The sequence below is a fragment of the Choloepus didactylus genome, chromosome 13 (assembly GCF_015220235.1).
Source record: "Choloepus didactylus isolate mChoDid1 chromosome 13, mChoDid1.pri, whole genome shotgun sequence".
Lineage (NCBI taxonomy): Eukaryota > Metazoa > Chordata > Mammalia > Pilosa > Megalonychidae > Choloepus > Choloepus didactylus.
The window spans coordinates 7,269,606-7,294,061 of NC_051319.1; the positions used below are offsets into that span (position 1 = coordinate 7,269,606).

Genomic DNA, 24,456 nt, shown 5'->3' on the forward strand with positions numbered 1-24,456 from the left:
TATGAACAGCCCAAGGGCTGTTTTTGCTGCCTTAGAAGAGAATCCTCTAAACCTGCACTTGCTGTTAGCCTGGCCCTTTCTTTCTTAATAAGACAGGGTTTCATTGGAGACTATGAGTAAATGAACCCCTGTTGAGCATTTTGGACCAAATTCACAGATCCCTTTTTTGCATGTCACATGGGTAGTCTGAGGAAGAAAACAACTGCTTTGCAGAGGGAACAACACATTTCTGGTGCACCTTGCCTCAAGGACTCCCTTGCTTTATAGAGATGTTGCTTTTGGTTCCGGAAATGTCAGTCAGTGATGAAATGTCACGTTTGGAGAAGTTAACCTGATAATGATAAGCTAAAAGTTGGAATAAATTCTGGAAGCCAGGCAACACCACTGTCTTAGTGCGGAGATCCTCAGCCATTTTGAGCAGTTGTCCTCTGCCCTTTTAAACTCTCTCATAGAAGTTCTGATTTTTGAAAGATCAGCTGAAAATTACTTGATGAAATTCCTCCTCTGTTTAATTGAATTTGATGCCTGTTTAGAGATAGTGTAGCAACTGCTTTTTAATCTAGAATTCCAAATAGCCTTGCAGCTCAAATACAAAGAAGTTCTGACCTTGCAATTCAGTAGGAAGTGGGGTGGGGGGTGTTCATGAAGTCCCTGAGTACCACAAGATGCTGAAGTGCTTGTAGGTAGTTGAATTCATTTCAGGATAGTTTGTGTGTGGGGGGGGGGGGGGGAGGGGGGGAGTGTGAAAGAGAGAAAGAGAGAAGGAGAGAGAGAGGAAGAGAGAGGGAGAGAAAGGGAGGGTGGGAGGGAGAAGAATACCTTATATTTTAATCTGTTGAAAAGGAGATAATCTTTTCACAGTATAAGGTATATCTTTTTAGAAAGTGACCTATTATCAGCCAATCTGTCATCAAATATTTATGTAGTAGTTCCTGGAGCAAGATACAGTTCCAGATCCTGTCTCAGCAGGCCATTTGAAGACATGTAAGTAATCCTGCCCTGAAAGTTGTTTACAACTGAGTTGTAGAAATAAGATAACTAACAGAACAAGTCAGTCTAAAATATGTGCCAAATGTAGATTTTGCAGGAGGGTCCTTCTGTAAGTTTGATTTGTTCAACTTATTTTTAAAAATACATTAATTTAATTTTAAAAATACATGGAATTAAAATATTGATTTGGGAGTCACAGCACATGAGTGGTGTATTTAAAGATAAAAAACAAATGAAGATTGTTAGGGTAAGGGCTCATAATGGGAAGAGTACAGTACCTCGGGTGGAACTCTGAGGAATGCCAACATTTAGAAGTCAGCAATTCCAAGATCTATAGAGGAAAAAAGAAAGAAAAAGTACATGTACATTAAAAAATACACATTAAAGTATATATTATGTATTCATATTCTCTATATAAATTGAGGCATAAATTCATGTCCTAACACACTGAATTCTCTTTGTGATCAAGGAATTTTGAATCCAAACTGAATTGGAGTGTTAACTGATTTGAAGCTACATTTTAAGTTAAGCCGTGTAATTCAATTTTGAAAATATTGACTTGATATTTTAAGCATGCAACCCCTCTGAAGCATGGGAGAACACAACTGTTGAACTGAATGCATAGGTTTAACTTCAAGATTCTCCTCATCTTTGAGTGCTGGGAAATTGTCTGTTGGTAGACTCAGAAGACACTAGGGAGAGAGTGTGTAAACTTGGAAGGTTTTATGGGAGCTAATCTGGAATAATTGGATTACTGCCCTGAGGTGAGGACAGACACTTTGGAGAGTGCCTGATTCAGGTGTTTCTGTGTCCGGGGGAAGGTGGGAGGGGGCTTCAGTTGTGATGCTGGGTCCCAGGACCCTTCTCCTCCAGGCAGCCCTTGGAGCCTGACCTGATGCTGCAGCTCTGGGACTCACCGGAGACTGTCGTGGCTCATGTCACTCCTTGTAAGGTTGCTGAGTCGAATTTCCTCCTCTGTAAAATAAAGGAATTAGCCTAGATCATGGTATCCTAAACTTTGTTCTGCCAGCCATTAGTGAAATTACATTTGAGAACTTGTGGCATACTAGATCTTATTATTTGGAGAGGCATAATGTGTTGTTTATTCCTCAAGTGAATAAGCTTGCTGCATTTTGTTTAACCACAAGTTTCCTTAAATTACTGGACCAGTCACTTCCACCTCCTCTCTCTCCCATGGATCTGTTGGTGGGCTAAATGATCACTGAGGCCCTTCCAGATTTGACCCTCGATGATTTTTTTTCATGAGGTTTTACTGAATTGCCTCATCACTGAAAAGTAGAAGGGAACTTGTCCCTACATACTGTTTAGCTTAAAAACAGTGTTTAATCCAGGTTTTAAAGTGACATAAAAGAATTTAGTTTAGAAAATCTGCCTGTACAATCAACTAGGGTTTTTCACTTGAGAAGAAGATGCCTAATTTTGGGCATTGGGGATTCTTGGGCCTTGACTTTTCCCATTGGTCTTTACCTTGCACACAGACTAAACAAGACAAAACTTAATCTTGCACAAAGCTAGACACCTGGATGGAAAGTATTCCAAAAATCAAATTCTTGGTGTTTGATCTACACAGTGCCAAACAGGAAAGAGCTGCCATGTTTTCCATTAAAATTAGAATTTTCACATTGATGTTTGGTGCTGCGTTGAGCCTCCAATCTAATACACAGATCTTTGGAAAGAGGCTGAAGGTTGAATCTCATGAGATTCATCTGGGATTCATATTAAAAGTCCCAGGCACATCATTTGTTATGGATAACTGAGAATGGCCTGCATTTTAATAAGCATGATTAGCTATGCATATCTTGTCATGTGAGCCATCAATTAGCACAACATAATTTAACGAGTCAGTACATATCAGATATGAATGCTCTTGGGAGGCAATACTCAAATAAAATTATTACTGGCAATCTACAACTTATATGCAGGTAATCATTATCAGAACGCCATGATTATCCAAAAGGAATAGTGATTTTTATGGTAATATAGCTTATGATTGACTGTTAGTATCTAATACCTTTTAGGTAACAATTTCAATTTGTCTGATTCCTAATTTGTTCATGTTTGTGAAAAATGTTTAATTTACTCTTGAAATAGAGATATAATTTTATGTACTTATAGCAGAATTCACAGAGTGTTCTAAAATTCAAATGAGATAATTCATGATAATGAGATTAATGATAATATCTCTTTGGATGAGAAGTACTGGTGGTCTGGTTAATCGAATATTCTGTTCATAGGGAATTGCCAATAATTTCTTATGTGATTATTATTTTTCAAAGTTTAGAATCCAATGATTCAATCATTTCTTTTATACAAATACCTCAAATTGATCTAGAATTGACTTAAAATTCCTAAACCAAATTTATACATTAGCCCAGGATATACTTCATAGAAAATGTGCATTTAGAAACCTGAGTAGTATTCTCTCCTTCCCAAATAGGGTGATGTTGTCACAGGGAGCTTTTTAAAAAAGAGGTATATGTACTCTCTGGGCAAATATTGATATATTTTTTGAAGCACAAGCCAAGTGAGAAACACTTGCACAAAATGAGAATGCCAGAAGAATGCATCTTGTTTGCCACCTACTTGGAAACCAAACTCAGAACAATCTAATCAAATCTTCCTTGCATGATTCAGGAGAAGGGTCTTTTCCCTGTGCCTCAAGCTCCTCTTTATCAACATTAGTGGTAATTACACTGTATATATGAGGGTGTGCCTTTGAATAGAGAGCTCTCATTAATTAAACCTTAGTGGACAAACCATGTATATTGAGGTGGCCAACAATGGATATCCATGGGTGTTACACTGTTTCTGAAAAAGAGGCATTGGTTGTAGATATTGCCAAAGAACTCATAACTGCTCTAGAGAAAGAAAGGAAGCGTGGAGAAAGAGAGCATGGCAATCTTCTAGGTAACTTGAAAAACATCTTGTAGTTTGCAAAATATGCACTAGCCCACTGGATTCACATTGTTCTGAGGTACATGCAGCTGGCATGCCCCACTCCTGACTCCCAACCATTTTTCCTTCCTGCTTCCTATATCGCTTGCATATGAAAACATAATTTTAAAAATAGCTAATTGTCTTCTCCATTGCACTATCTCCCTCCTAATGAGCTAAGCACAAAGGTAAAAGAAATGGGAAAGTACAGTTATTTTTAAAGCCCATTGCCTGTGCTTTAAGATTGTCCAGAATATCATTAGATCCAGTGAATAGATGACCTTGTATGGCTAAATTGTGTAGTCATTTGCTGCATGTTTATGATTCTGTGTGTGTAAATGACTTTGCTTTTATATTATTTCAAAACAACTGAAGTCACATCTATCTATCCCTTTTAAAGATAGATTTGAACATTCAAGTAAACATCTGTGGATGCAAAAGTGACATTTCATATGGTTTTTCCTCCTTTCCTTCCATTGTTCTCTCATCTGCATCATTCATGCACTATTTCCCTCTGATTTCTATTTCCCTCCTGTTTTTCTTCCTTCTCTCCTTTCCTTTTTCCGAATGTACCCTCCCAACCACCACCCCACCTCCCCAGTCACGGCCTTCTTTTCTGCAAATAACGCTGGTTTGGGTTATTTTAAAACATCTAAAATGAGATCAGTGTCTGCTTTTTAAAGAAGCATTATGTATTAGTTATACATGTTATTATACCATGTCTTATTTTTGTTTTATTGTATTATACATAGAACAGACTATTTGGAGCCTTTGGAATAACATTCCAGCATATAAATGTAAATGAAATAATTTGGAAAATTGACTGACTTCAGAGTTAGTCTAGAAATATGATTCCATCATCAGATAGAAACTTCTATTATTAGAATCCTCTAGCCAGCAAATGGATTTTCTATGCTTGGTAAGCAGACTCATCTAATATTTGAAACTAGTTACCAGAAAAGCTCCAACTTACAATTTAAAAAGAAGGAAAAGAAAAAACAACCGACCAAACAAAAACTTACTTTATATGAGAAAGTGGAAACCAAAGCCATTGAATCAAGTAATCATGGGAGTAGATTTTAGTAATCTTTCTGGATTCTAACTTTTCAGAAATGGCTTTCTCCCAATAGCAACTGAATGAAAAGAAAAAGAATGCAATTATCTCTTAACTATAGAGATAAGGAGGCCTTAGACTAATGTCCCCTGATAAAGAGACAGACCAGTGCCTGGCACACAGTACTAACTGGCCATGTACATTTATGGCAAGGAATGATGAAGTTTTGAGAAACTATAATTAGCTCTTAGGCTTGAAAAATAAGCTGCATATGAAATCTGAAAGTATGCGGTGATTATTTACATTGCAATTTCTGTACCACAGATTTTCTTTAAAGATTGAGCTGTAGGAGCTGGAAGGGCAGGGAGTAGTAGCTGCACGACCCTCGTTTTCCTCATGACTTCGGTGACCAGAGCCGTGTTTGGTGACCTCCCCGCGGGGGCAGGGACAGTGGAGAAGTTCCAGCTACAGTCAGACCTGCTGAAAGTGGACATCATCTCCTGGGGCTGCACCATCACAGCCCTGGAGGTCAAAGACAAGCAGGGAAGAGCCTCAGACGTGGTGCTCGGCTTTGCCGAGTTGGAAGGGTACCTCCAGAAGCAGCCTTACTTTGGAGCAGTGGTTGGGAGGACAGCCAACCGGACTGCCAAGGGGACATTCGTATTGGATGGGAAGGAGTACAAGCTGGCCATCAACAATGGGCCCAACAGTCTGCACGGAGGACTTAGAGGGTTTGATAAGGTCCTTTGGACCCCTCAAGTGCTGTCAAATGGTGTTCAGTTCTCACGCATCAGTCCAGATGGTGAGGAGGGCTACCCTGGAGAGTTGAAAGTCTGGGTGACGTACACACTGGATGGTGGGGAGCTCGTGATCAACTACAGAGCACAGGCCAGTCAGACCACACCAGTCAATCTGACCAACCATTCTTACTTCAACCTGGCAGGCCAGGGTTCTCCGAATATATATGACCATGAAGTCACTATAGAAGCTGATGCTTTTTTGCCTGTGGATGAAACCCTGATTCCTACAGGAGAAATTGCTCCAGTGCAAGGAACTGTATTTGACCTGAGGAAGCCAGTGGAGCTTGGAAAGCACCTGCAGGAGTTCCACATTAGTGGTTTTGACCACAATTTCTGTCTGAAGGAATCTAAAGAAAAGCATTTTTGTGCAAGAGTCCATCATGCTGGAAGCGGGAGGGTGCTGGAAGTGTACACCACCCAGCCTGGGGTCCAGTTTTACACGGGCAACTTCCTGGATGGCACGCTGAAGGGAAAGAATGGAGCAGTTTATCCGAAGCACTCCGGTTTCTGCCTCGAGACCCAGAATTGGCCCAATGCCGTCAATCAGCCCCACTTCCCTCCTGTGCTGCTGAGGCCCGGTGAGGAGTACAATCACACCACCTGGTTCAAGTTTTCTGTGGCTTAAGGAAGTGTGAAGACATGAGCTGCTCTAGGGCCAGGTTGGCAGCTTCCTTGGCAGCCTGCTTCCCATACAGAGATGAGGTGAAGATTTAGAGGCTTTAAACGTGATCCTGTGAACTGAAATCATACAAATGGTAGCTGTCATAATCATCAGTCTCAGTATTGATTCCCTAGGAGCTTTTCCAGTGATTTCCTCCAGGCCATGCTTGATGACCAGCCCTAGTCTCTGTGTAGTTCAGAGGGCAGGGGAACTCAGCCACCAATGCCATGATCTAAGCCCTGCCATTAGCCCAGCAGAGCTAGCCAGGACCCTCAGCTTTACTGGGTCCATCTCTCTACCCTGCCTTTTTTATTTTTTCCTGTTTTTCACCTTTCCTTTCTTTTATCCTACTCATTCCTTTTCTTTTTCCTCTCCTCTACCTCAAACCACCTTACCCTTGTGCAGCACTTGCGAGTTTTCAAGGGTCATGTTCATAGTGGCAAATGGAGTCCTCTGCCTCTATATAAGGCAGTAGAGATTGAGTGATGAGGGAGCTGAGGCCTAGAGAAGTGACGTGACCCACCCACAGTTTTCGCCAGGACTTGAGCTCAGACCATATGAATTCAAGTTCCCCTCTTTACCTGCTTTTCTACCTTGGTCTGCCAGAGCATTCCCAGGTCACTGAAGGCCAAAGAGGGGTCTGACCCCTGCTCTAATTGTCAGAACTAGCTTTCTCACTTTTATGAGAAGCCATGGAATTTAACTGTCTTGTAGCTCAGGAAGAATTTGTAATTTATGTTCTCTGCCTTTGGAGTAAACTACAAAAGCCAGCCAAGCCATGGGAATAAAGCAAGCTATTGGAGACAGGAGATGTGTTAGTGTCAGGAATGTATTTTGCCTTCTGAAACTCAGTGAGGATTACACACTACATGGGAAGTACATGTGTTGTTATGTAGACATGGCTGGGGCCTCCCTCCTTTCCTGAATAATCAAATCATTGGTGAGTGCTTTGGGTTGGTGATTTTTAAAGAAATATGTTTTATATTTTTATATACTAGCAATCAGTTCAAATAAAACCAAAATCTGTACCTTCTGAAAAAAAAAAAAAAAAAAAAAAAAAAAAAAAAAAAAAAAAAAAAAAAAAAAAGATTGAGCTGTGGTGAAGTGTTTGTTTACAGACTATCAATTACTTTCAGAGATCTGGCAATCCAGAAGCTCTGGTTAGGAGCCAGTCTCTTGAGGAGCAATGGACAGAGAGCCTGGGCAGAGGGTACAAGGGGGGCAGAAAATCCCAGTTCGATTGCTAAGTAGATTCATGCTATTATGGATATATTACTCAGAATCTCTGAATTTCAGTTTCAGTATCTCTGAGGTCTCTTTTATGTCTAATATTCTTTGATATAATATCAATCAAAAATATAGATGTTAGTGGAAAAAGTCATTCAAATATTAAAAATAATGGTTTGTGTGCAAAGTTGGTAAACATAACTAATATGGAAAGCCAAGATGTCTGGCTTGTATAAAGTTCTTTGGAATTCTCATGACATAACTTGCTTGGCTCAGTGGTGAGTGAAAATGTGTACACTCAGTTCATTTCAAAATGAATATTGTTTGTCTAATGGAATCTGGTACTGTATCAAATAATGAGGTTAGCAACAATAAGTGACGGTCTCTACTTCCATTGAACTATCAGTCAAGGTAAGGAGACAGACATCAAACAGTCACACAAATATATAATCACCACTGTGTTGAGTACAATAAGGGAAGAGAATATGGTGTTATGTTAGTATATAAAAGGAAACTGACTGAGTAAGGGAGTAGTGAGAGCTCTTTAGGGCTGAGATCTGTTAACAATGCTTTTTATTTTAAAGTCATCGAACACTGTATTTCTCTTTCCCTTTTAATGAAACACTAGCAATTCAGCCTAATTTTATAGGTTCTTGAATATACAGGTTTATCCTGGATTTCACAGGGCTCCTTATGAGGTTATAATGGCACATTTCCTAGGAAACAGAATCAATGAAATAGAAATTGTTATAAAATATTTCAATAATGATATCAAAATTCTTGTAAGGATTCCACTACTCTACTCTTGAATCAAGAATGAAAATAAAAGGGAACTATCTGAATATTGTACAATGGCCTCTTAAAAACATGGGATTAATTACAAGTTTACTGGGCTGCAAAAATCCCTATGATAAGTAAATAGATGATAAATGAAGCCACCAACATTTCTGGACATCAGTATTTGAAGGTTTGTGTTGTAACATAATTATGGTTCCTGAGTCCTACAAAATCAGAGCTTATATAATATATTGCTTATGGATGCATCACCTTCTTCCCAGCATCTTCCCTGTGTTTGCTTATGGGGTGCTTCCCTGGGATTGGTGGAGGCTGTGTCAGTTCAGTCATCTCTTACTGGTGCTCTTTTTCAGGCCATTAGCAGGTAGACTTCTTGTGTCACGTCTCTGATCATTTTTCATTTGCCACTTGCCTTCTGGTTTAAATGTCCACTTCTCTCCCATGCCAGTTGCTATGTCTTGGCCCTATTTAATGATGTATCTCAAATCTCAACTGCTGCATTTAAAAATATGCTTTAACTTGGAGGATATGACTGAAGTGAATAACCTATGTATTATTTGGACCCAGTGCCTCTTATTGGAAAAATACAAAACCACTTCACCATTATATCTAATATGGAAAAGATTTTCTTGTTCTATATAGGTTTTTTTCTTGAAGGTACTAAAAATTCAGTTGCTTGCAGAGTAACTTTCTCAGTAGCATTTGCTCACTCTCAAATCTTGGCTAATCTCCCAAATAAATCTATCTTATATTTAAACATGCTGTAAAGAGATGTAGAGATAGTAGTATTTTTCATTATTTTTTTTTTCTGAAGTGCTCTGACCCTTTCAGTCTGCAAACTCTTGTCTTTTTTAATCTAGCAAGCTCTTTTCCATATAGTCTTTTCATTGGTTTTGTGCCTGTTGTTATGATTTCAGCCTTAAGAATATACATAATTCTCTTAATGGAACTTGGTCTTGGTCTTCTGTCTCATCCTATTTTCTCTTCGATTTTTTTCTGTATGTTCTAGAAGAACAGCACACGTTTGCCCTATATATCACTAAGTTGGTATTCTGCAGTTCCACTTCTATTTACTGTGTTGGAATGCAGATTTAAATTCTGCTGTTTCATTTTGTCTTTCCTTAAATTCTTTTGTTGGTTCAACTGGCTTCTTTTTCAATCTCTGCCTGTAATTCAGCTCAAAAATTTTTTTTTTATCATTTTCTGTCCTTTCATAGAGGCTGTATCTGGGGCTTTTATGTAGATACCAAGTGTCGCTTTCTAGAATTTTGTTTGGTTCCCATAGAAAATCCTTTTTAGAGACATGCTTTCCCACCAAGTCTCAAGACAATGCTCATTTTTTCTTGTGTGGCAGAATCTTCTCCAAGGTCCCAATTTGAGTGCTGTTTGTTTACTCCTTCTTAAACAGGAGAGGCCTGTCCAGGCTCAGCATTTGCCAACAGATGGGTTTATAGAGACTCCTTAGTGATTCTCACTGCCCACTTGGGTGTTGACCTTCTCACTGTCTCATAGCTAAAACCTGGAAATCAGATTCAGGTCACATCTCCCACTCATGTCCATGGCCCAGCAGACATTCATCTGACAAGGGATGCTGGCCTGGGAAGACATTATCTTCATGGTCAGTGCTTCTGCCTCAGAGAATTAGATAGAACCAGCAGTTCTTTGTATAAATATGCAAGGAAGACCTGCTCCAGCATGTACTTCTTCAGGCTCTTCATACCTCTTCTATTTACAAGTGCTTTTCTTGAGACAACTGTTCAGCTCAGGTTGTAATGCAGCACAGCAATTTTCCTCTATCCCCAGCTGCCTCTCTGGTTGGATTCTGAACATGAGGAGCTGGAGGAAGGGTGGGGAGCAGTGGGAAAGGAGGTATCAGTTAATCTGCAATAGGAGGCTGAAGCCTCTTTTTTCTCATCTTTGCATCACAGAGTTAAGGGACAGATGTCTGAAGAGTGAGTCAAAACCTTTCCAACCTTCTTTGGGCCCAGCAAAATAATTAAGGGTAGAGGCTCTGGAGTGAAAGTACCCAGATTCAAATACAAGCTCCCCTGCATGCTTGACTTCTGTGCCTCAGTTTCCTCATCTTTGAACATTTTAGAGGATTTACGAAACCTCAATACCTATATAACATGTAAAATGGTAACTTGGTAGCTGGAGCACATTTAAGTGCTGCATACATTTTAATTATTGTTAATATATGTACTGTTTTTCAGAGGGTGGAGCAGGTGGTTCAAGATTGTGTATTTCAGTTCCTTTTGGTGCCGTTCTGCCTGTTCTCAACCTCTCCCTACCCTCTCCCCTGGCCTTACAGCATTAGGTCATCTCTACTTTAAATCACCATGGTCAGCTTTTCTGGTTTTGTGTATTTTCATGACCCTTTCAAAAATTCATAACTTTGGTTCAGTATATATCAGGCTATTCTGGTCTGCCACCATGTTAACCCACCAGACTTTCTAATTCCAACTGAAAATGATAAACGGCATAATCTTCATTTGTGAGTGTCTATAATGCTTATAGAATGAGGTACCATTTTGACATCTTTGAAATCATTTTTAGGAGAGAATTATCTGTCTGACCTAATAAAACAAAATTCTCTGGTAGGGTTGATTGGTTCCATGGTAAACAGCATACCATTCTTATTCCAAGTAATCTGCAGGTATTTTGCACTATAAACCAATACTTTACCAAATTTATGGATTTGGTTTTTTCTTTGATTTTCAGATAAAGTTCCTTTTTTAAAAAAGGAAGACAATCTTTGTTAATGATTAATGCTTTTAACCTGTCATTCAAGGAAATGCATCAGAAATGTTAGGAAAGCAAGAAAAGCTGATTCATCTTGACTCAATATTCAAATGAGCTATAATATTTGTCACTCTATAAACTCTACACTGGTGTTAAACAGTCATTTGTTGGGGCTTATGGTTCTTTTAGAGCTTTATCAGTTCTCTCTCCTGGAATTTCCTTAGAGCCAAATATATTGATTTCTCCTTAATCAGGACTTTATACATTTCAAAACCTTATATAAACCCCTCTCTTCTTTATGGTATTGTAAAAATAGCATTTTCCCTTTCTGCAACCATCAGGACCCACCAACAGAAGTGCCATGTTCATTCTTCTTGTCACTACATGAAAACTTATGAATTACAGTTTTCTTATTTAACTTTAATTTTTGCATTTCTGTGAGTGAGAGTTTTGTTTGTGTACATATTGCCTTTGTGACACTGCTGTTTGACTTAGTTGCAGGAGAAAATGCAATTGCATTCAAATGGTCACTTGGAGATATAAAGTGGGCATCAGAAAATCAAACCCTACTCCATGGTCAGGGTAGTCCTTTGATTTCTGCTTCTTTTAGTATTGCCACAGCAAGACTCCTCCACTTCATTAGTGGGTCCGATTGTATTCCCAAGGAGGGCCCAGTGGGAAGGGCTTACCTGCACCTCACAACCACCTCCCTTATCCTGCATTTTAAGCCCTGTAATTACAGCAGACATTACATTTACCCTCAGCTGCTGTGGAGTGATGTCATTGCATATCAAACAGGGGATTAGCATGAAGAGAGAAACCTACTGAAGTTTTCATTTTTGCTAAGAATTTAGTTTTGCTTCATTTTGCTAACAGGAGCTGTTATCTTATTTCACAGGAGAAGTTTTTTAAAGAGAGAAAAAGACAGGAAAACATGCAAATGTAGAACCAGACACATATGACTGCATGAATGGAAATGTGTTCTGTAGTGCCACTCTATCAACTAGTGAAAGAGTCTGAGACACAAAGCATGCCTGGGAAATCTGCTCCTTTTCTTACAAAAGCAGAATATCATTCTTCACAGAGCCCACAATGGCCTGGGCTTTGCTGCAGAAAATGTCCCTGAAAAAGGAAGGCAAGGACTGTGGGGCCACTGCTGGGTGGTAGGGGAGTGCAGGAGGCTGGTCCCATCAGACTTCTTTGAAATGTTTCAGTTTTCTTAGGATGGTTTCTATTGGATGTACTTTAAGGTCTTCTTCTTTACTTCTCAAAGTAAAGCTCTCAGTTTCCTTCCCATGTGAAAAAAATAAGTCAGGGAGTGAGGTGGAAGCCTGATGTCACAGATGTTTTGAGCCCAGAGCTGTGTCCATGGAAGGGTGTAATTTTTATCAACTATTTTTAACTCCTCCAGACTTGGGGAAAGGGAGTAATTTCTAGTCAGAAAAGGTGGATTGGAATACCAGCCCTTATTTAGCTGCATGACCTTGGGTGCTTTACTGAATTGCTTTGAGCCTCAGTTTGCTCCATCTGTACAATGGGGTTAACTAGCAAGAGTGTCAGTACCTTACAGGGTTGTGCCTAGTACCCATTGGCTGTGACTTTTCACCTCCAAAAATTATTTCCTTTCAGAAAACAGACTAGCATTCCGAGGTGACCTTATTACCTCCAGTGAGTAAAAGTGGCAGCCTCCTCTTTTCCTTTTTCTCTCTTATTTCTGTTAGTGTTTTGCGGACACCGGTAAGGGAACTGACTTTTGCCGGTCTTTATTCCCTCCCTCTGCAGTGGACCTGAGAGGTATGAGCTTGAGGTTCATTTGTATATGATGGGCTCTGGAATTTCAGGCTTTTTGAATTTCGCCAAAGCATTGGAAGGAAAAATGTCCCCATAGATTTTTCTTGGGAGGCTTTACAAATCCTTTTAGTATTTCTCATTCTATATTTGGACACAAGAATTTTCTTTGGAAATTGGCTTTGGAACAGTTGTTTTCTGAAGAAGGATGAATCCAATCCAAATCAGACCCTCCTGCTGGATAACAATTTTCCATTCAGATTGCCTTGGGACCTTTCCTTTTTCATTCTTCTTTGACCTTGAAAAGGCAGCTAGCTGGTGAGCTATTTCTCTTTCTTCAGCTGACTTTTCAGGTCCAATTTCCCAGCTCACTTTTGTCTATAAGAATGACATTTAGAAATAAAATCCTGAATCATACTGGATTTTGAGGTGGGGGACATCGGATTTGACCCAAAGTCCTTAGTTGCAATCCTTCAGAGTCAGTATGTTCGGTCATTTAGTTGGAAAGAAACCTGGATGTGCCAAGCTCTGTTGGATTGTTCCAGAAAGGATTAGACCATTTGAATCAGCTGTCCTGTTGCCTGTGTGTGGAATGAGGAGAAGGAGAAGGCACGAACGTGTGCCGAGCCCCTACTTGCTATGTAAAGTGCCAGTCACTGAACTGGATAGATATACCCGCGTTCTGTGCACTTTCCTGAGTTTCTTAACATTTAGTTTCAGGGAATACTGCCATTGCTGTCTCCACTCTCACGCACCAGCAAGCCTTGGGTTCTTGAAAATGCAAGATAGTCCTTTGCCACAAGTTACCTGAATAGAAATTGAAATTGCATCTGCCGATGGCCAGGTGCTCTCTTCCTTGGTGGCTGACTGGGCAGTTGGATCATCTTCCCAGGGCCTCAGTTGTGTGCTTTCTGAGCTCTCAGCATGGAGCTGTTATCCGAGGCATGTCCTCATTTGTAGGTTTGGTTCTCTGGGTTAATTTAAAATCTACTACTGAGACCCAAGCCTAGATGAAAGGAATAAGAAGAAATTCTCAGTTACTTTTCACTGGAGAACATAATTATTTTATTTTCACCCCTAAGCCAGACCTAGCCCCAAATAAGACGTGGCCTAACATTTTGTTTTCTATTCAGTCGTTGACCAACACATCCTCCCCTACAATTACAGTATGCCCTTGAATTGTTTTGCATCTTCCTCTGCTTACCACCTACAGACTTACAGATTTTGTCCACTGAGCCCCAAGCCAGCCTACAGGGAAAATTTTGTCCAGAGATTGCTAAAATGCATTGAGTAATATGTGGATCTTTTGTTTATTTGTCAGGGATATTAACAGAACTTTTTTTTTTTAATTCGATTTTATTGAGATACATTCACATACCATACAGTCATCCAGAGTGTACAGTTGTTCACAGTACCATCATATAGTTGTGCATTCATCACCCCAATCTATTTTTTGAACATTTTCCTTGTACTAAAAAAAGTAAAAATAAGAATAAAAAAAAAGTAAAAAAGAACACCCAAATCATATACCCCCCCCCCATTCCCACCCTATTTTTCATTTAGTTTTTGTCCCCATTTTTCTATTCATCCATCCATACACTGGATAAAGGGAGTGTGATCCACAGGGTTTTCACAATCACACTGTCACCCTTTGTAAGCTACATTGCTATACAATCGTCTTCAAGTGTCAAGGCTTCTGGGTTGCAGTTTGATAGTTTCAGGTATTTACTTCTAGCTATTCCAATGCATTAGAACCTAAAAATGGTTATCTGTGTAATGTATAAGAATGCCCACCAGAGTGACCTCTCTACTCCATTTGGAATCTCTCAGCCACTGAAACTTTATTTCGTTTCATTTCACATCCCCCTTTTGGTCAAGAAGATGTAACAGAACTTATTATATTAAAGATTAATGAGTTTAATTTTGAGTGTTTCACACCTGGTCATTATAAGTTGTAGAGTTTCAGATTTCTGCATCTTCTTCCACCCAATGGATCAAGTGCCCTTTCACTGTTACTGAAAGCTGTGTTTACAGTATAACAAATCAGCTGGGTTGTTGGGGCGATTTGAATTTTTGTTTACATAGAAGTTTCAGGGATTGAGTAATAATTCATAGTACAAAAAGTCAGTCCAACTCATTCATTAAGATAGCTTTTTACAAAGCAGCTATTCCGTTTATCTTCCTAGGGTTGTTAGGCCATTTGGTGGTAGATCCTGTAACTTGGCTGTTGACCTCCATGTATATGAGTGAAATTAATGACCTATTGGCCTTATGGCTACAGTTAGTTGATCGTCTTGAGAGCCTACGTTTCTGTAGAACCTTTGAGTGGATTGTATTTCATAGATCAGTCTGTTAGAGGCTGATGTGTAAGCCACAAATGAAATCAAATTTTCTAGTTGAATTATATGAAAATCTTCAGATCTTATACTGGTAAGACTTGTCTTCATTCAGAATTAAGTAGCAGCAGCTTCTTCTAATTTACCCGGCATATTCAAGCCTGCAGTAATTTTTTTTTTTTTTTTTTTTTTAATCATCATTTTATTGAGATATATTCACATACCACGCAGTCATACAAAACAAATTGTACTTTCGATTATTTACAGTACCATTACATAGTTGTACATTCATCACCTAAATCAATCCCTGACACCTTCATTAGCACACACACAAAAATAACAAGAATAATAATTAGAGTGAAAAAGAGCAATTGAAGTAAAAAAGAACACTGGGTACCTTTGTCTGTTTGTTTCCTTCCCCTACTTTTCTACACATCCATCCATAAACTAGACAAAGTGGTGTTTGGTCCTTATGGCTTTCCCAATCCCATTGTCACCCCTCATAAGCTACATTTTTATACAACTGTCTTCGAGATTCATGGGTTCTGGGTTGTAGTTTGATAGTTTCAGGTATCCACCACCAGCTACCCCAATTCTTTAGAACCTAAAAAGGGTTGTCTAAAGTGTGCATAAGAGTGCCCACCAGAGTGACCTCTCGGCTCCTTTTGGAATCTCTCTGCCACTGAAGCTTATTTCATTTCCTTTCACATCCCCCTTTTGGTCAAGAAGATGTTCTCCGTCCCACGGTGCCAGGTCTACATTCCTCCCTGGGAGTCATATTCCACGTTGCCAGGGAGATTCACTTCCCTGGGTGTCTGATCCCACGTAAGGGGGAGGGCAGTGATTTCACCTTTCAAGTTGGCTTAGCCAGAGAGAGAGGGCCACATCTGAGCAACAAAGAGGCATTCAGGAGGAGACTCTTAGGCCTGCAGTAATTTTAAATGATCTACAAGCAAAGCATATCAGTGTGTAGGAGAACCTCTGGTTCAAAAATGACCCTTGCTAAAAATGCCTTTCTTCACTTACCTGATTGTCAAATTTGGATTTTCAATTATTAAGATTCCTTAAAACAAGGCACACATACCTATGGTCAAAACTGGCATCAGAAATGCTCTTATGGCCTTTGAGGTGATTCACAACTAATTTGCTTTCTTTTAATAATGTCTAATAATAGTCAGGTTTTTGTTTGATCTTAACAAATTTTTAATGTAAACAAAGATTCTTCGTTATAGTATCCATGGTATAAGTGGTCATACATAGCTCCAATCAACTGTTGCTCTTTTATTTCCAACACTTTGAAATAATTGGCATGGAAAAAGTATTAACTCAGCATCCCATCTTGGAAATGTGAACTGCCATCTATTCTGGTTTTTGCCAGCAGGTGGCATGAGTTATTGCTATGCTGGTGACAGTGTTAAAAGCCAATGCATATTAGCACTTTAAATTGTTATATAATTAAAAATGACTCCCAAATTATTTGCCCTAAACCTAACAGTCAAAAGTTTAATATCCTTATTATGTAAAGAGCTCTTACAAATGAATAAGGAAACTTAAAATCTCATAGAAAAATGAGCAAAGAATATAAACATTCAGTCACACACACACACACACACACACACACACACCCATACACACATGCTGAGAGTAAGAAAAATGCAAAAGGGCCAATAAATCTATGAAAAATGTTCAGTCTCTCTATAATCAAGGAATACACGTTAACACAATGATATAACTTTTTACCTGCAAGGTTTTAAAAATGATACTGTCTTCATTGGGAAAGAGAACAAGATAGGCACCTTTAGATTCTGCTAATTGGGTATGAATATATACAACCTTTCTAGAATGGAATTTTGCATATCAAGAGTCTTAAAAATGTGTTCATACCCTTTGACCCAGTAATTCCCTACAGGGAATTTAGTCCAAGGAAATAATCAAAGACATGCGCAAAAGTTTATGTAAAAAGATTTTTACTGCCACATTATTTATATATTTAAAAAACTGGGAAAAAAATCTGAAGTTCTCAACCATAGTAAATGGTGTATCTAATAATGGTTCTTCAGCAACATTACAAATTCAGCCAATGTTATAAATCATGTGTTTAAATAACCTTGGCCATTGTGTAATGTTAAGTGAAAAAGAGAGGATGCATGAAGGTATTTTCAGTTTGATTGCAATTTTGTACCAGAAGAGTATATTTACATACTCATAGACAAATACACCCAACTTGTAATATTGGTTATCACAGAGTAGTAGGTCAACAGGTGATTTTAATTTTATTCCTTACCTTTATCTGTGTTTAAAGAAATCTACATAGTGGGCACATATTATTTTACAGTTAGAGAAAAACATAAGCCTTTTTTAAAAATGGTAAGCCTAGCATTTGAGACATGAATCACTATAGCTTTTGTATTTCTCATGGAAATGAGATTCAATAGTTAAGTTATATGTCTGTGAAAATTAGAGCTCACTTGAGTCAGAGGTTGGAAAAGCTCTTAGGAAAGCTAAACTCAGGAACCTCAAACTAGTATGTAGTGGAATAATGACATGGCACAAAAAGCCACGGATGTCAGTTTGAGTTGAGGGGGTCAGAGTAGATATATAAAACAGTCATAAGCAAAAAAAAGTTGACTAATCTCTACCTCCAGCCCTGGTAGCCTCTAGGGTCAATCTGTGACTTGGTAGTAAATCTGTATCAAAGTGCTTTGTGTTGGGGCTGGGACTTGGAAGCCTGGTTCCTGCTGGTGCATTTCGTATTTAACTTTGGGCAAGTCACCAAACTCTCTGAACTTTGAGTTTTCTTTCAGTGCTGGATGTTTATTCTGTTTTTTGGAGTTTGACATTATGATGCAGTTTCAAGCCCTGTAGGGTGGAGTGTGCATCTCCTGTGGCATCTTGAAGTCCTTCTGGGCCACACCCTTGGATCAGATGTGTCTGAAGTCATCCTGGTCCTAAATCAATTTTGAATAGTAAGTCACCATGACCATGACATAAACACCTTGGAAAGCACTGCAGTTGAGGGTAAGAAAGGCAGTTATTTCTCTCTCAGAGACCACAAAATAAAAGCAGGGATATGTCACAGACTCTGAGCAAACCTGGTTTTTACTTCAATAATATAAATATTTTCCTGTATAAAAATTCAAGTTTGTAATTACCATCGGGTTAATTTTCATCCCAATCAGTGCTTTTAGAATTGAGACATTAGGGGCAACACATTTTCATCCAATCAATATTCCTGGTATATAAGAAGGGTCCCATTCAGGGAATTATTCAGAGACATATTACATAGGAATGTTTTATTTATTTCTTTTACCTTAGCCAAGGTATAAAAAATATATGATGACCCATACATACAGGTACAATTGAAATAAAAATTTCACAAAACAATACTTACCCTTATTGTCTTCAGTGCATTATGACATTTTCTATTCGATGTGATTAAATAAAATATAGGCTGTGGCTCACCAATTTGATTTCAAGCCATTCTAATGTATCACAGCCCTCATTCTGAAGAGCATTGGTATAGAGCTTTTTGAAGATGCATCCAGAATGGAAAGAAAAACTTTTCCTATGTAAAATGGAATTGAATTTTTTTTTTCCAGCATGCTTGTTAGGGCCACATCTGCTGTATTCTTTGCTTCTCTTTGATGGTAAATATATATTTGTGGAGAAAGAAAGAAGCTAGTGGTGAAGAGGTGAACATCATTGTCTTGTAAAATAAAACATACAACTTTTGAAGATTTTCATCCAAATGTTTGTTTTAGATTTGTATTCTGGCGTTTATAGAGAGATGGTTGGTCAAAATTATTCTTTACAGCCAGCTGTGATCTCTCAATACCTTTTAGTGGGATCTTGGATGGACAACATGTAAGTAATGAGTATAAAAATATTGAATAAGAACAGGTGGGCTGCTGTGTAATTAAGGTATTCATCTGCCTTGTTTTGCTATTTATCCACTGACTGGTATCAAATGTGAGATTGTACATAAAGGAGGGGCATATTTTCATGGTCCTGAGAACTACTAAATATAACTTCCGGATTTATTTGCAGAGAAAGAGGAAAGGAAAATAGAGCTTTTCTATGTTAAGCTATTTGTGACAGAAATAAGGGCAAAAATAATATAGAACAAACAGGCTAAAAAGAGATTTACATGAATTCAATAATTTTCAAATTATAGGAGTACATTTGAAAGAGGTAAAATAGTGCTTATGGAAGCAATTCTACTACACCTATGCAAGCGAATGAAACCACCACCAACTTTAGACAACATGGAAAAGCAAAGGGGCCAAGATCTAAGCATGGGCCTGGTTTTGTTTCAGTGTCCATCTTGTCTTTTTCCCTTTTATCTCTGTATCTCCATCTCAGTAGGTGAGTCATTGTGAACGTAATGATGACCACACAGTGGCACCAAGGGGAGGGGGGTGCGGTGTACATTTCCTGCCCAGCTTCTGGGCCACCCAGTTACTGGAGATGCCCACCAGCCTCTCACGTTCAGCATGACTTCATGTGCATTGTCTGGTGTCTGTCCGAGTCTGGAGCATGGGCCAGGCCGTGTAGGGTGGAGCATCCTGCACCCTCAGGGATTCACGCCAACCACTTGTCATGTTACCCTCGTGCTCCATTCCTTCACTTTCCTCTTCTCTACCCTCCAGTTTCTTTCCTTGTTTTCTCCCATTGTTTCCTCTTCCCCTCTCTTCTGCCTTTGACTGGCCAGTGGCCACCATGACCTACCTCTGAGCATAGCTGACAGGGCTGAAGAGCTGTCCCCCAGTGCTCTAGGATTCAGGGGATTGGAGGTTCTTGAACAGGACTCAGAAGCCACAAGCTTCTTCAGCAGGTTTTTAATTGCCTCTGATACCCAGTTAGAAATAGATGAAAAGACCTGAATTCAAGACCAGCCCTTGTCTCCTGGCTGAGTGGGTCTCTTGAAATTATGAACTCACTGCAGGTCCCAGTCGCCAGAGGGTGACGTTTCCTGCTCATGGCTGGGCTGGCAGCCTGTGTGACCCACCATCTGGGTGCACTGTATCACATGACTCAGAAAGCTTAAAAGAGACCAAGAATGGCTTTCTTCATTGAGCCCAACAAACACGGAGAATCAGTCTCAGTCTGGAAACTCCTTATATGGAGAGGTTCTGAGACTCTAGTTTATGTTTAGTTTGTAAGAGAATCATGGTTTAAAAAAAGAAAGAAAGAAAAGCCTAAGGCATTGATATCGTATTACTGAGAGGCTTGGTTCAAAAAGAAAAAGAAAATATGACTTCAGATTGTTTCCACCCTACTTCTGGTTTACCGTGGGGGTGACAGAAAATCCTTTCCCCTGGTTCTGGCTGACCTTCCACTGTGTCTTGAAAGCTTGGGAACCAAGGAAGGCCACGTTGATGAGGCACTGTTTCACCCAGGGCTGCACTGCAGAGAGGCCGAGAGGCTGTAAAAGCTTGCCACGTGTTTCTGCAAATGAGTGTTTTTTATTATTTCTGGAACGCAGTCCCCAACCCTAAATCCTAAAATGCTGACAAGGCAAAGGCAAAGGAGACACGCTGAGCCATAACCGGTGACAGTTTGATGACCCTCCCCACTCTGGCTCCCTGCCTAGCTACATCGCCTGGAGGAGGAGTGAGCCAAGGCGGTGGGGGCCTGGGGGCTGTGCTGCCGGCCCGTGCCCACCATGTGACCTCCAGCCCGCGCCCCTCCTCTAACTTGGTTGGAGGCAGAGGGTGAATTAAAGCCAAAATGAAGGGGAGTGATTTACAGTCCTCCTGTGGGATGGAGGGCTGGGCAGCTGCTTATTGTGCAGAATGGAGAGAGATGAGAGACGGGCTCCACCCATGGGCTGGGCCCGGGTTTCCATATGCACAGCACTGAGGCCAGGAGGGGCAGGCTGTCCTCACAACTCGGTGAATGTTGTTTTAACACAATGAAGGGCCGCCAAGAAAGAGACAGGGAACAGCTCTTAGGTGTTCTAAGCCAGGATATTGGAGCCAACAGAAAAATAATGATGTGGAAACAAATATACAAAATCGAACCTTTAAAAGATCGTTGAAAAAGTATTTATATAAAGTTGTGCATGTCTCATTTCCCATGAGGATTTGAGGAGACTTAGGACCAAGTAAGGAGGCTTGAAATAAAGGAAAGAGATTTTTCAGAAAATAAATGTTCCCCAAATGGAATGAAAGTTGTTCCAAAGCATAAGCATCAAAATAATAGTAAATTGACTTTAGCATGTGGCGCAGAAGCAAAGAATCAAGGAATTAAGTAGAACAGTTGCAGGACATTTTCATGTGAGCTATTTTCTGTATTTTAAGCTATTCAAATGTGGCTTTTTATTGTCTGTTTCTTATTAATAGATGTGTGTGGGGTGTGTGTGTCGATTGAGGCATTGCATTTTTAAGTGATCTGAAGATAATATGTAATTATTCTAAGCCCAACTTCACAGTTCCTCTTCCATAAATAAGATTTTCTAGTCCTCGTGTAAAAATCTGTAGTGAAGGTTTGATTGCCTAGAGGTCAATATTAGAATTCTAATAAAGGATTCTTATGTTGTGTTCTTAAGTTTTGTGTGTATGTGAGCAGTTGCTATGAAAAGACACAAATATTGACTAAGTGTAGAAAAATCTTTACAAATATCATAGATGAGCTGTGTAGTTTGACCAGGATACCCAGGAAAGAAAATGTGAAATATTAATCCCAAGAAGTTAGTAGCAAAAGCGTATATTGCCATGTTGAGATGCCAAATCTAAAAGAGAATGTTTAGTGCAATCCAAGTGGCAAACAAATACATTTCCTTTTTAGGGCTGTGGGGCAAGGCGGTACAGTGAGGCCTTGTTTGAGCACCCTGAACAGAAACCAGCCTTTAAAAACCATTTCAAGGTCATCATTATGAACATCCACAATTGGATTGTGTCCTTATGCCCGCAGCATCGTATTGGAGAGGACCTGTTGGTTTGCCGCCACACAGGAACAGTTCCAGCTCTGGTTTTCTAATTCACATGTCTTCTAGAAAACACATCCATCTTGGTCTCCTCTCTCTCCATAGCACGCTGTCTGTTGTTTCTTTCTAACTTACTTCGATGTACTTGTTTCTAAGTAGCCTTCCTTCTATTTGGCTCTTTGGAATCTGCTATAGATTGCAAAACACAGTAACTAAGTAACTAAGACCTCCTTTATAAAGAAGAGAGAGAAAGAGGGAGAAGGAAAGACTTGATTTTGCCTGATAAACCCTGAGGGGTCTCTCTGTAAGAAAGTCCTTGAGCTTCAGTGTTTTGACTAGTGGTATCTGTTTTACCTGCTCAGAGGCTTTCTTTTTTTCCTTTTCCTTCCCTTTTTACTGGGTGCTCAACTGAATTTCTTACGGTTGAGGCTGCAGGATAATGACCTTCTGACACATGAAGCGTTACGCTTGTTATGCCACATGAGGTGCTTTAGGGTGTTAGGGGGGAAAATTACCCAAGTAATGCCTCTGAGAGGTAGTCTAGGCCATGAAAAGAAATGTGTGAGAAGAGGCTGGCTGGGAGAGGTACTAGAATAAATTCCTTTTTATTACTAAAACATAAGTCCTTCTTTTCTCCTGGCCATCTGACTCGTAGAAGACTGTTGCTGCTTGTGCATGATTTTAGACGAGGGCCCGTCCCTGCCCATCTCCAGCACTGCCAGTGAATTGCACTCTGTTTTGGTGAAGGTCACATTCTGTACAGCTGTGGGGGGCACTGTCTGGGACAAACTCCCTCCTGGGCTCAGTTTATTCATGTTTTTTCAGAATTACCCTTGCACAGATTTACCCACTGGACTGCTGAGAAGGGAGGGCATTAGCCCCTAAAGAAAGTGATAGAAACTCCAATGGAAAATGTTCACCAGCACAGTATGAAATTATATAAAGATCCTCCTGGGAACTTGGGATTTCTTGCATCCCCCCTTTTATTTCCCTGCCGAAAGAAAATACTAAACCTCAGAGGAACACGAAGAAAGAGAATGATATTGAACACAGAATGACTTTAATCTTTGGCAGCAACCCACATACTCAAAAAAAAAACCTGTTTCTATTATTATGCACCTGTCATTACTCTGAATGAGTTCTTTTTCTCTCTTAATGGATGGTGGTCTTAAAAGCTTGCTGTTTTTCATTAGCAAATGGGGTGTCAGGGCTAATGCTTTGTCATTCTTACGGAGAATGATGCATGAATCAATGTAATTAATTATTCAGTGTTTGCATAATCAGCAAGATTTTGAAGGGGAATGTTACACAACTCAGAAGTGGCCTAATTTCACCTGACAAATATTACATTCAGATTCCAAGCTCTCTTCCAAGAAGCAGTGAAGTGTTGGTGGATTTCCTTAAGGTATAGGGCAATACTGATGGGAAACTGAGCTGTCTTAAATCTCTAGCTAATTGTGATAATGCCCAGTGAGTGTGTAGAAGGTCTTGCTCTCAATCTCAATGTATTCATCCCTATTATTTTAGAAATTTCATTTGTTTGTTATGCATGAAGCATGATATATTGTTCCACGTAGGTACAGTAATGAACCACCAGCCAAACTATTAAATTTCACTCAAGAGTAAAGTGAGACCCAGAAATATGGACAGTTTGAGGAGAATCCTAATGGAAAGGCTTGGATTGGATACAGAGATAGACCAAATGAAAGACTCATTGAGTGATTTTGAAAAAGGCATGTAAGTTAAATTTACGTTCACATTTTTTTGTGGGAGAGTCTCTCTTAGAAGAAAAAAGCTTGTTCAGTTGAGCTGTTTTAGAAACCTTTGCAATACCAAAAGATTTATCAGTATGAGGGAGACTGAATTTTTCATTAACTCATTTAAATCAATTTATTTCAGCCCAGCATGACACCCAGAACCACAATTCTTAACAGTGCCCCAGGGCTGGATCTCAGAGTCATCCAGCTCATCTAATTTGGAATAGATTGCTTTTTTCATTAAATCTAAACATAATTTTAGGCAGGCCACCTTTCTAGGATTTTCTGTGGGTGAATCATGTTCTAGGGAGAGACCTTGCCCTTCTCAGACAGACTAGCAGCTTTTGAGTCTGGGTTTGTTCCCCTTTCTGCTGTGAAGCCAGCCTGCCTTGATCTTCCCTCTTGATGAGAGCTAATAATAGT

General features: G+C 39.6%; 2 protein-coding genes across 2 annotated transcripts in view; both read left to right on the top strand.

Moving 5' to 3' along the window:
- MAP1B (microtubule associated protein 1B) overlaps positions 1-24,456 on the top strand; it is a 99,155-nt gene that overhangs the window by 15,526 nt on the left and 59,173 nt on the right. The gene's annotated exons all lie outside the window — the stretch shown is intronic.
- On the top strand, positions 5,324-7,493 carry LOC119507923 (galactose mutarotase). The gene has a single exon (XM_037801239.1). The coding sequence runs from the start codon at positions 5,396-5,398 to the stop codon at positions 6,422-6,424; it is 1,029 nt and encodes a 342-aa protein (XP_037657167.1). The 5' UTR covers positions 5,324-5,395; the 3' UTR covers positions 6,425-7,493.